Below are 13,154 nucleotides of genomic sequence, written 5' to 3'. Positions count from 1 at the left end.
TATTTTTTCATCATACAAAAGTATATTTAAGTAATCAAAATTAAAAAGGTCATACAAAGAAAATAAGTCTTCTCCTTAGTTTTACTTTATTAATATTCTATTATAGATTATGTTTATAAACAAAGTATTGGCCTATAAATCTGTTATTACTGTTTAACCTCAGTCTCTCTATCCCTCTCTTAGCAGTTAAACTACCCCTCCATCTGTTCCAAATTCAATACATTGAGACTGAGATTTCAAAATTATATATGGCATTGCAAATACAAGGGAGTTTTTTTCCAGTTAGAGAATTAAAAAGAAAAAAGAAACTAACACCATAGTCTATTTTTTATTTAATGATTTTATTTATGGTCCCATAATTTATACATAAACAAACCATTATACTTTTATGTACCAGAAAAAAATATAGTTTCTCTGGAGGTGGCTTTTATTGATCACTTAGCAGTTTCACTAGTAAATCCAAGTTATGCCCCAGATCCAGCAAGTCGCCTTTTTGAGGCATTTGATACAGCCAACTGACCAAGTTTATCAGTCTTACCTGATACAGTCCTTTGATTGATGGGTGTATAATGCCTTAACCATTCCCCAACATAAACCTGGAACATAACAGATACTTCAAAATCAGTCACTAACGTCAATTTTGGTCCGGTTAACGTCCAAAAAAATAAAATAAAAAATCAGTCACTAATGGTAGCTCAAAAAAAAAAACCTGTAAAATGGTGACAATTGCAACTACCAAAAAATCCACACCAAACTGCTGTTATATTTGTTTAACTGCCTAATGGAATGTCTGCTATGAGAAAATGTTTCAGAAAACTAACTACGATTAAACCAAAAGTAACTTGAGTCATTTCCACCACCACATCAAGTCTAATACAATTATGCCAATGTGATGGTTTACTATATCCATCTGATGTATTTACAAATATTTTCCATTCCAAAAGAAAGATATAGTTCAGCCTCTATGTGATACAACAAGGTAACCATTTTCAAGGATACTGAATGGTACATAACAAAACATTCATACAACCATATCAGCACTAACAAAAATGATTATGCCAATAAGCAAGACCTTAATATAACCAGAAAAATTATTTAGAGAAAGGAAATAACCTGCTGAGGTCTCATAATCTTTGTATCAGGGTCATCTAAGGACTCTCGCCAATGTGCCAAGTATCCAGCCATTCGAGGGATGGCAAATAAAATAGTGAAAAACTCAGGTTGAAACCCCATGGCCCTGATGGTACAAAAACATCAGTTCAATCCGAGTCAAATAATCTGGGAGGAGTAACATATATTACCCTCTGTGGTTACAAAAACTTAATGTAATAATAGGTTACCTATAAATTAATCCAGAGTAGAAGTCAACGTTTGGATATAACTTCCTCTTGATGAAATACTCATCAGACAGTGCAATCTTCTCCAAGGCCACTGCAATCTGCACAATCAAATCATTTCAGATGAAACTTACAAATTCAAACTAAATTTATTGAAATGAATTGACATTCATTAAGCATTAGAACTTTTCCGGTAAAAAGCTCAAAGGATTTGACTGAATTATCATAGAATTAAATTCAAATACTTGTACACATACATATACAAAATAGTTTGCAACATTTGTTTTTAAAAATGTCTCAAAATAATACAGAAAAAAGACTTTTAAAATATAATATTTAGATATTGTATTCACAGTCAATTCATAGGCCTTATGAACAGCATATCCAGTTTAAGGAACATACAACAGATACACTACAGCACAAATAGATAACAGAAAATGGATAAACACCTCTATAAGAGGATCCCGGCCAACAATGGAAAACACTTCCTCTGTCAGTTTTCTTAAGACCTTGGCTCTTGGATCATAATTTTTGTACACACGATGTCCAAAACCACTGAGCTTTCGTTTCCTGAAGAAAGAAACAGATCAGACAATAATATCAAATAAAACTATCATTCTCCTACTTGCGCTGAAGATACCCAAAAAATAGGAGTCACAAAAGAGCAAGTCATTAACCCTCACTATTCTTCACAGATAAGGGAAACGAAAAGATACAAGAAAGAAAAAAGTAATAACTACCTGGCTTTAACACCCTCAATGAACGCTGGAATGTTCTCAACCGTTCCAATTTCACTCAACATTTTGAGGACAGCCTGCGTAACAAAAAGTTACATTAGCATAGTCAAATGAGTATAATCAAAGGTTAGATTTCTAAATTACTTTCTTTCCGTATTTAAAGTAAGCAATGGTAAAATAATCACAAGAACATCTTAAGCCACGAAACCTATAGTTTCTACACTATACAAAGGTTAGATAGAATTCTACTCTATTTGCTTTCCATGTTTACATTACCTCATTGGCTCCACCATGAAGAGGTCCATATAGAGCCCCAATGGCCCCAGCAACAGCAGTATATACATCAACACCACTGCAAGGTGAAAATAAGGCAATATGATGAGATAGGTTACTTCCTTTTACTTGGAAAATTACTACTTGGGCTAAATTGTGTCACTTGTGACTATTTAGACACAGTTGAGGCAGACTCAGTAAATTTGATTTGCAGAACTCTCATGCTTAAGTACTAACATTCTACCTTGATGAGAGGTGCCGCACAGCAGATGTAGAACAATTCATTTCATGTTCTGCATGCAGGATGAAGATAATATCTAGCGCTCGAGTTAGCCGGGGATTAGGTTTATATGATCGATTGCCACTGAAAACATGAATAACGGAGACATTATTTGATTTATGCTCATATAGTCTCACGATAACAAAATTCAGCTAATGTGAATACAACTCTACCATCGTTGATTAAATCATACTAAATAGTACCTTTTGGTGAGTAAATCTTGTTACTTTTGATTCATAAGATTTTGATTTTTTACATATATGAAGAAAAGAAAAAGAAAATCCATGAAGATCAGACGAAGAAATAACTAACACAAGAAACAACTTCAGGTTGATACAAATATCAATCAGACTTTACACAGTACGACATACAAAGAATCTAGCATGTATAGGAAATTCTCTGTGTAAGAACGTTCGTTGGATGGAAGCACAGGCGGTCTTCCTGTCAATCTAAGATTAATAGCAGCAGCAATTGTCGTTATCTGCAGTCAAAGTAGAAAAAAGGATGATGCAACAAAGCAGTACGACAGCCCTTGCAAATAAGCATTGAATTGAATTAATTTTTCACAAAAATTCAGAAAATAACCAATAAGCATGGAAAGCATTTAGAATAATTGAATCACTAATTAAATATACCATGGACAGATAATTAAGAAGAATAAAGACAACTCAACAAGTAAACCTTTCCAATAATCCGTGCTATTTGCTTGTCTCTCACTTGCTTTGAGTTGTAGATATCAAGACCCTATATTAAAATATAAAAAACTGTTAAAAGAAATAATCGAAGCTTAATCAAATACAAGGCAGTAACATTATGAACTTAATAAATAACAGAGTACAAATCTGCACACATGTATATTGAAGTAAGGCATAGGAAAACATTATACCCCATGAGAATCACTGTCAAAAATAATGAAACAGCATCACCTCGATAGGTGTGCAGGCATAAAAAAACTAAAGAAACAGAGAGATACATCGAATCTCTTCTATTTTACCAATTATGGTTACATTGTGATTTTACCACAGTATTTATAAGAGTCACTAACAGATAGCTACTGACAGCTGTTATACCAAACTAACAGCTGACATAACTAAGTAATAGGATAAACTAACTAACTGATAGTTACTGACAGCTGCTATAACAAACTAACAACTGTCATAACTAAATAGGGAATAAGCTAACTGTCTGATATATGACTTCAAGGTATAATCAACAAAAACATAAGCCCTGGTGTTGGGGTATTCATTGGGTCGGGTTACCCTATGATCCAACTCGCCCCAATCCAACCCAATTAGATTGGGTTAGGTTTCATTTATAATTGGGTCAAACTCAGACCTAACTCAAACTAACCCACTCTTATACAGGTTGAGTGATGGGTTTAATATAAGTGACTTGAGATCCAACCCAAAACTCACATCTGTACTTATGTTATAGACAAATTGTTTTATGTTTTTATTTTTCATGTTTTGAATTAGTTTGGACAAACTTGTTATGACTTGACTTATTGACTTACTTGAAGCCTTGAATTAATTTATGTAAATCTTGTCATATTTTTAACTAGGTTGATACTTGAAAATTACAATTTTTAACAAAAAAATTAAGTTTTTCAAAATTTTGACCCAATTGACTTAACTCAATCCAACCGGCTCTAGAGTGGGTTGGGTTGGTTTAATAAAGAAAATGCATAAACCCAACCCAACCCACAGACATCCCTACCTGGTGTGTCAATTTTTTCAATATAACAGGCACTTGAACACAATGGCACTTGGGACCTTGTCCCTCTTCCTCTTGGTAAGAAGCCTGCTGGTTGTAAATGAGTCTATGCTATTAAGGGTGCAATCGATCGCCTCAAAACTCGTCTAGTAGCTAAGGGATATACTCAAGTCTATGGCCTCGACTATTGTGATACCTTTTCTCCTGTGGCTAAAACCAATATTGGTCGTATTTTGCTTGCTATGGTTGTCATTCGTCACTGGCCCCTTTACCAGTTGGACATTAAAAATGTCTTTCTTCATGGTGATATAGAAGAAGAGATATACATGGAGCAACCTCCTAGGTTTGTTGCTCAGGGGGAGTCTGGGTTAGTTTGTAAATTAAATCGCTCCCTTTATGGCTTGAAGCAATCACCTCGAGCTTGGTTTGGTAAATTTACTCAGGTTGTGCAGAATTTTGGATTGAAATGATGTGAGGCGGATCATTCAGTATTTTATGGTCACTCTTCTCCTGATAAATGTGTTTATCTTATGGTTTATATTGATGATATTGTCATTACAGGAAATGACATCACTAGAATCGCTCAATTAAAGAATCATTTGTTTAACCACTTTCAGACCAAAGATCTGGGTTGGCTAAAATATTTCCTTGGTATTGAAGTGGCACAATCAAAGAAAGGTGTCATCATTTCACAAAGAAAATATGCTCTTGATATTTTGGAGGAAACGGGACTGAGAAATTGCAAGCCCATTGATAGTCCTATGGACTCAAATCAAAAGTTAATGAGAGACCAAGGTGAACTTTTCTCAGAACTAGAGAGATATAGAAGGCTCGTTGGAAAACTCATATATCTTACCATAACAAGACCTGATCTTTCTTATCTGGTGGGAGTTGTGAGTCAATTTATGCAAAATCCACATGTTGATCATTGGAATGTAGTGATTCGCATTCTCAGATATGTAAAAGGGAACCCAGGATAGGGATTGTTGTGTGAGGACAAGGGAAGCACTCGAGTTGAAGGATATTGTGATGCAGATTGGGCTGGTTGTCCAATTTACAAAAGATCTACCATAGGATACTGTGTTTTACTTGGAGGGAACCTTGTATCTTGGAAAAGTAAGAAACAAAGCTTTTTTGTTGATCTAGTGTTGAAAAGTAAGAAACAAAACCCTAAAAGTAAAAACCATTACATAAATATTAATAATAATAAAGACATTATATTTTAACAAACTACTGATCAAGTTATAGCAATAATTGATTGAACATTTGGATAATTGTTTTCAATGGACCAATTAAGTGCTATTTACAGATTGTAGTAAATACTGTAGAAATTGATCGGAAGAGAATCACCTATTTTATCTTTTCATAAGTACATCACAGACAAGGTGTTAGGTTACTAGATGAAGGAATCCAAGAACACCACTGCAAAACACCCAAACTCACTGAAAAGATCCTGTATTATTGATTCTAGGCACCAAGAACAGCAAGAATGCCTCTAAGGGACAATGTTCCCTTCACAAAGGATGCCAATGATCCTGTCAACAATTCTCTAAAACATCCAAAACATTTCCTGCCTACAAAGACCTCCACTATATAAAGGAAGTCTCAATCAACCTAACAACACAACTAACAATTAAATTTTAATTTGTTTCCTCCTATCATACACATTATATCCTATCATTACACACCGTTGTAGAACAACCTTGTCCTCAAGGTTGGAACATTGAAGCTTGATTCAATGGCTCATCTTCATCAACGTGTAATCATAAGAAGGGAACTCACTAGCTACTAGCCACTAATTCAGGTCTGGAGGCTTGGGTGGTGGTCGATATGACTCCTTCTGTTCCATTAATGATAAGAACTGTTTCAAACCAAGAGACCTGGAAAACCAGTTACTTCTTGCACGGCTCAAAATTCTGTAGCATATCTTCACAACAACCCTTTTTTTTTCATTTCTACTTCTAGATCTTCCAGAATTACTAGGCCATCCCCATAAAGCACAAGTGTTGCAGTACACTCTGAAACTGTTTGCACTGCTTCTATTACTGAAGTTTCTTTCCTACCATCTTTACTTTCCTCTATTGTGAGTAATTCAAGATGGCTAGTTAAAAACAACTCTACACAAAAACCAGAAATTCCTTTGTGGCCATTGATAGAAGCAAGATCTACAGGTGTTATAACATCAGGAAATTCAGGATATGGATTTGTAACTGCTACAGTGGATGCACCCCTGGACACCAGGGCCTCATTTGGGTTGCTCCCTAACCCCACTGTTTTAACCCCAAGCCTCAACAATTCTGCTCCCTCCTCATCTGGTTTACTACTCTGTGCAGATCTACCTTCCTTCTTCTCTTCACCATTAGCCAAGTACTCGCCTTCTTTAGAGAAGTTCTTGCCTTTCTTGCTATTTTGCAGACTATCTTTCTCAGCATCCAATCCCGTTTTTCCATCTTTCTTTCCTTTCATGATAGATTTCTCAATTCCTTTTGAGCCCCTTCCATGATTTATGCATTCCTGCAGCATGTCTTTCTTTTCTTGGACGATTTCTCTTATTTCTGGCACAATGTCTTTTTTTTCTGTCATGGCTCTTCCTTGTTTGCTGGCCCCATTCTCCAAAGTATTTACTCTTTCTTCCATCACCTCCTCAGCCTCGTCCTTCCTTCCCCTTCTTTCCCCATTCACTGACCCTTGACTACCCTCAGAACCCCTATCTTGGTTCCTGGTTCTTCTTCCTGGGATTCTTGTTAACTCTTTGAGTTCTTGGTGAACCTCCCTAGTTTCTTCCTTCAGTTCTTCCACTAGTCTTTCCAACGAGCTTACTCTTCCCTCCAAAGTATCGACTCTTCCTTCCATCACATTCTCCTCTCAAAGGGATCCAGCAGGTTGGACCAATTTGTTAGGTCACTAGATAGAGGAATCCAAGAACACCACTGCAAAACACCCAAACTCACTGAAAAGATCATGTATTATTGATTCTAAACACCAAGAACAGCAAGAATGCCTCCAAGGGACAATGTTACCTTCATAAAGGATGCCAATGATCCTGTCAACAATTCTCTAAAACATCCAAAAACATCCCCTGCCTGCAAAGACTCTCCCACTATATAAAGGAAGTCTCACTCAACCTAACAACCCAACTAACAACTAATTTTTAATTTGTTTCCTCCTATCATAGACATTATATCCTATCACAAGGTAAATTATGATTTAAACTTGGAAAGTAAGATGCAGTTCTTTGAATTACTTGACTCATTATGCACTTAAATAATGCAATCACCTTAGGCAATAACTACCAACTCAGACCAGCAGTGTGAGCAACTTAAAGAAAAATAACATTAATTTATAAACTACTATAGTTCTGAGTTTTTATTTAAATCCAAAATTTCAGTGACCCATTTTTGTAGACATCTAAAATCTTCAGGGGCTCCAATAATGTTTAGAATCAGTTAGAATATCATAATATCATCGTAATATATTTAAAGTAGTTTTGAATGTCTTAGATAATTTCAGGGATTAGCTTCCATATTTCCTTACATTTTACTATTTGTTTTCCAATTTCATTAGGATTAGGAGTCTTGTATAAGTAAAAATAGATCTTTATTTTTTGTATCACTTCCAACGCATAATGTCATTTACATACATGAGAATATTATTCAGAATCTCTATTCTCTCTCTTCCTCCATACCTGCCTAAATCCCATTAATCTCAACAGAAGCAAAGTTTATTGTCGTCTATAATACTCAAAAAGTCAAATGAAACAAGCTAAAAGATTTGCCAAGTACAGAAATTTTAACAAAACAGGACAAGTTTCACACAAAAAAAAAAAATACATATTTCGAATACAAAAGGAAGGTTTGAAAGATCCATATTATATTACCATAATTTATGCATCAATGCTAAGCATATCAAAAGTTCAGTAACTTGAACTCGGCCAAAATTTGTGTTACTTACTTTGAGAGCAGGGTTTGCATCAGGATGATAAACAGACAAAGCACTCATGGCATTAACAAGCATACCCATCGGATGTGCATCATGAGGCATTGCTTGTATTATCCTACAAAAAAAATGTATACCATTTCTGTTAGCTTAATACACTCGTACTTCTAAAAAGAAATTAACAACCTGATTACTCTCTTTTGAATGATCATGACAAAAGAACTATGTAAAGTGATTGCACAAGAAATTCCCAGGCTTATACATTAGAACACAAACCAATCTGGTAAAAGAGGAATATTCTTAACATAAAAGTGAACAACAATAATATTGATACAGGAACCACCCCTAACATTTATCTGACTACTTAATTAAGTGAGATAACAAAATGCTTAGTATGATTCTCAATTTTCTCCTTAAAGGCATTGCTAGCATACATTGTTGAGAGTAACGACAATAGAGACCCACAATACTAAAGTGCAAGTTATGACTTCATGATGTATGAACTACATGAAGTGTATGTGTATGTGCATGAAGTTACTGCTTAATAACTCTGATTAAGCTTTGAATCATTTGTTCATTCTAAATGCTAACCAATAGATAAAAATAAAAGGAGCTACCAAAGTTTTTTGACAAAGTAAAATACAATTGCCATATTAAATTTTAAGTAATAATACAAAAGATGTGATTTGCTAACAAATCTAAAAGTGGTTACCGACTGAACCAAAAAAGGTTGCCAGATAAGAATTTGGGTCCTTAAACCAATAAGTTATTTGATAGCAGAAAAGCTCACCAAAACTCCTTGTGGTACAGCTGAATGCTGAGATATGTTGAACTCCCATGCTGCTAACTGACTTTCAGAAGGCAAATTTCCATACACTACAATGACAGAGTAAGATAGATTTAACAAACACTAAAAACATATAAGTAATGCATAAAATGAAGCCTGAATTTATTAATAAGGACACGACATCTATGCATCTTTGGTGATATAAAATTAGAATCTCAGCTAATCATCAGTGAAAAGAAAAACCCACTAACTTATCAGAAACAATATGCATGTGCAAGGAAATTACTAAACAATACTCACTTATGAGATATGACACTTCCGTAAAGGTGCTTTTCTCTGCCAATTCCTCAATCGGAAAACCTCTATATCTAAGGATTCCCGCATCACCATCAATGTAAGAAATCCTTGAGATGACAGGAGCAGTGTTCAAGTAGCCAGGATCATAAAGCTTGAGTCCCTTGTCATTTTTCCCAGTTGATATCTACAGATCAAAAAGTTAAAAACCCTATAATCTAATACTAAGAATTAACAGACATAAACATCATTACAATTAATTACAGACCACCATATCTACAATTTCAGTGTTTCACTATAAAATCTGAATAAAATACCTACAAACAAAAAATACTTACCTTCAAAGTTGTTTGGATTGTGAAACCTTTTTTTTCATTTTTAGGTTTACTTGTAAACATAAAATTTCACAATGTTTCCTTCTTATTTCCTATTTTCAAAAGCTTGCATAAGAATCATCAAAAAACAATTTTTTTTCCTTTTCTGGTTTTTACTGTTTTCTATACAAACTTTTGAAAATAGGAAATGAAGTGAAATAATTAAAAGAAAACATTTGAAGTTTGGTCGAGTTGCATGTTCTCAATTACAAAAGAGAGACCCTAATGCCAAAGTAGTGCATCCCCAACTTGATCCTTGAAATTAAAGCAGTCAGGTAATTGGTCCCTGACATTAACAAAAAAGCAAAAATAACCTCTGAAATTGTAAATTATCAATCAATTCAATCCATCCATTAGTTGGTGTCTTGTAAAATTATTAGAAAAGCTGAGTTGGTACCCTAGGTGTTTGCATGACATCCAAAAGTGCATGCCATGTAAGAGGGACCAAATTGACTGAAAATTTGATAAACTATTTTGATGAAATTGACCCCTTCTCTCTTCAGGACCAGCACAAGGGCAGGGCCACTAACACTCAAACCCTAGGCTCACAAACAAAAAAATATCTTTGCCAATAGTTTCTCAAAGCAAAAAGGTCAAATATGTTGACAAAAAGACCCAACATACAGCTCCCTCATTTAAAGTACAAAAATCTCTTTCTTTCAAAGTTCGCATTAGGTTACACTCACTCTTGGCCGGCCTCATCTCTCTGTCTTCTCTATTCAAAAACTACTTTTTTCACCTTGTCTTCACACAATTCATGAGCTCAGGAAAAGCATTTCTTCACAATTTCCAATTCTAAGAGCATACATATAGGGAATAAAAAAGACTTTCACAGTGGATGCAGTTGATTGCTAGGATTAATCCTCCTACAAGCAAGAAGAATTAAAAAAAGGAGCAAGCAATTACTTCCACATCAACAAAGCCTAAAGTTTTGATCAAATATGCAAAGTTTACTCGAAAAATGTAAACCCTAATCCAGAATGTCACAGGGAACACCAAAGCTGGGTGCAGGTTGAAATTGGCCACAGCTTATGTATTTGGGCTTTATGTTCTTGGCATTGTTCAGGAACTGAAAGAATTAGGGCGAGAAAATGTATAAGTGATTGCTTGCTCACTTTTTGCTGCTTCTTGTTCACAGACAAGGTCAGTGTTATAATTACAGAAATAAGAATCATATCTTTATAATTCCAGATATAGGATCACATCTTTATATCAGAAATATGAAGATCATATTTGTGCTATTCTAGGATCATATTTTATTATTAGATGATATAAAATCTCTTTCAGTTGTTCTATTGATTTCTGTACTTCAATAGAAATAAACTACCCGTGTTGTCACAAAAATGTGATTTCAACTCCATGTTTCTCTTTATCTTTATAGTTTAAAAGTCACTATAATCCTCATCCTCAACCAAGTGCAGAAATTTTTTATTTAACTCCATGCATATGTATACGCCCTCTAGAATTGGAAATGTTCTAGAAACATTTCTGAGGTGAAATTGATAATGGTGTGAGCTGTGAAACGGAGCAGAAAAAGTTGTACTTAAATTAAATGGAGAAGACCAAGAGAGGGGTGTTCAATTTCATCAAAAATGATTTATCCAATTTCGGTCAATTTATCCCTAGGCAGGTATGTGTGTGCTTAGTTGGATGACATATAGGTATTCGACATGTCAACTAAGATTTTTGCACGTTAAATGACCCCAGCAAATAGAAGACCAACTTGTATGACAATTTACAATTTCATATATCAGTTTGCCTATGTTCATGTCAATGACCAAATCGACCGACCCCTAAACCAAATTGGTGATTCACACATTCTAATCAATTCAAGAGACACAAAAATCATGTAGTTCGTCCTTGAAATTGTTAGGTGTAGTTACTTTGGTCTCTGAAACTAAGGAAAAAAAACAAACAAACAGACAAACTTAGAAACTTTAACTTTGATACGTCAATCAAGTTTATCCAACTGTTACAAGCATTGTATGTAACTTAAAGTGTTAATATTAACTTCAGCTCACAGACATAAATGATAGTAATTAGTAAATTTGGAGACTTAGATTGAACGACTTTTATTTTTGAGGATTAATCTGAAATTTTCATAGTTTTAGAACCTATGTGACAAGCTTAACACTTTCAAAAGACCGAAAATTTTCATTTACACACAATCACAAAGGAGTAAAATTGAGCACAACCAAATTCGCCAAATTAAAACCCCTTTCAAGGGTCAAGATCACAAGTAAAAACACAACTTTCTACTAAGAAGCACATCAACATAAAAAAAACACCACAAATCCAAAACGAGGAGCCAACCCCAACTCCAAAACGATTCAAAGCAGACGAAACAATAAAAATTGAAAAAGTCTCACGAAAAGGAGGATGAATCAGCATCAGCAGTACCTTCTTGAAGTCAGAGGCTCTAACGGTGCCTTCTGAGGAAACTTCGATCTGGTACTTTTTTCCGGTCCTCTCATCGACGACGGTGAGGGTACCCTTGAGGTTCCCCGGCGGCGAGGCTCCGGAGGCCGAGGAAAGGTGGAGGGGTTGGATCGCGGCGGTGGCGGCGGCGTCGGAGGGAAATAAGTGTGCTGCGAGAGTGGCTAAACGATTGCGTGCTGTGTGTTCAGAAGCTGTTGACATGGTTGTGTGTCGATGGTTCTTTGTTGATTGGAGAATTTGAATGATTGAAGAAAGCGAAAGGATTGAATATGCCAATGGATTTGCGGATCAGAGTTCGATTGGAGGTTTGAACGAACAGAGAAATTGCTTCAGCTATTGATGCACGTGTCCGTTCCAGAGTTGAATATGCAGACAATGCACGTGTTTCCCATTTTTATTTTATTTTTAATATTTTTTTCGATTATTTATTAATTTAATTAGTTGAACTTTCTTTTTTATTAATAAAACTCTCGCTTTTAAAAATACAACCATGATCTTTTAAAAATTTAATTAATTATTTCCATTTTAAAATTCCTAAATTAATGCTTTCAATATCCGTTTACAATTTTTTTTATAATTAAGTATATATTAATAGTATCACTAAATATACTAAAAAATAATTAATAAAACTAAAATAAAGTAATTAGACTTTTACTAATATTTAATTGATTAATTTTAGTAATATTCCTCTCAAAAATATATTTTTTAAAATCCAAACTCGAAGTCTTTTTCTAAAATAGAAAAAAAAAAGTATACAAAATGATATAAATGTTTTTTTTTATTAAGAAAAATTCATTTTCTTTTAAACGTTACTTTCTCATTTATCTCTCCAAAAAGGAAGTATTAAAATAACTAAATAATGATTAAGGAATTCGTTGTTTGAATCACTTTCCATCCTCTTAGTATAATTAGTATAATTGTTTTGTTAATAATGTTATCTTTAAAAATAATTATTCTTTTCCTTGATTTTTGTCCTCATAGTAT

At 34.3% G+C, this 13,154-nt stretch overlaps 1 protein-coding gene across 1 annotated transcript; it reads right to left on the bottom strand.

Annotated features, from left to right (window-relative positions):
• Positions 1–204: 204 nt before the first annotated feature.
• On the bottom strand, positions 205–12,490 carry LOC148190585 (citrate synthase, glyoxysomal-like). The gene is made up of 14 exons (XM_088102786.1): positions 12,132–12,490; positions 9,364–9,544; positions 9,067–9,152; positions 8,553–8,575; positions 8,292–8,394; positions 3,309–3,371; positions 2,999–3,108; positions 2,592–2,711; positions 2,351–2,426; positions 2,078–2,151; positions 1,787–1,907; positions 1,341–1,438; positions 1,114–1,237; positions 205–596 (listed from the first exon to the last, which is right to left on the bottom strand). Exons 1-14 carry the CDS (start codon positions 12,369–12,371, stop codon positions 465–467), a joined length of 1,551 nt encoding a protein of 516 aa, XP_087958912.1. The 5' UTR covers positions 12,372–12,490; the 3' UTR covers positions 205–464.
• Positions 12,491–13,154: the final 664 nt, after the last annotated feature.

The sequence above is a fragment of the Vigna umbellata genome, unplaced genomic scaffold (assembly GCF_029865625.1).
Source record: "Vigna umbellata cultivar VRB3 unplaced genomic scaffold, Vumbellata_1.0 scaffold_734, whole genome shotgun sequence".
Lineage (NCBI taxonomy): Eukaryota > Viridiplantae > Streptophyta > Magnoliopsida > Fabales > Fabaceae > Vigna > Vigna umbellata.
The sequence above is the reverse complement of the archived record's forward strand: the minus strand, read 5'-3'. Positions and strand labels throughout refer to the sequence as shown.

Bases quoted from the DNA above. Each gene is read 5' to 3' on its own strand.
- LOC148190585 (XM_088102786.1), bottom strand. From the start codon at position 12,371: ATGTCAACAGCTTCTGAACACACAGCACGCAATCGTTTAGCCACTCTC. The intron at 2,427-2,591 runs GTAGAATGTTAG...TTCACCTTGCAG, and splicing joins GTGCGGCACCTCTCATCAAG to TGGTGTTGATGTATATACTG. The intron at 1,238-1,340 runs GTAACCTATTAT...TTGTACCATCAG, and splicing joins TACTCTGGATTAATTTATAG to GGCCATGGGGTTTCAACCTG.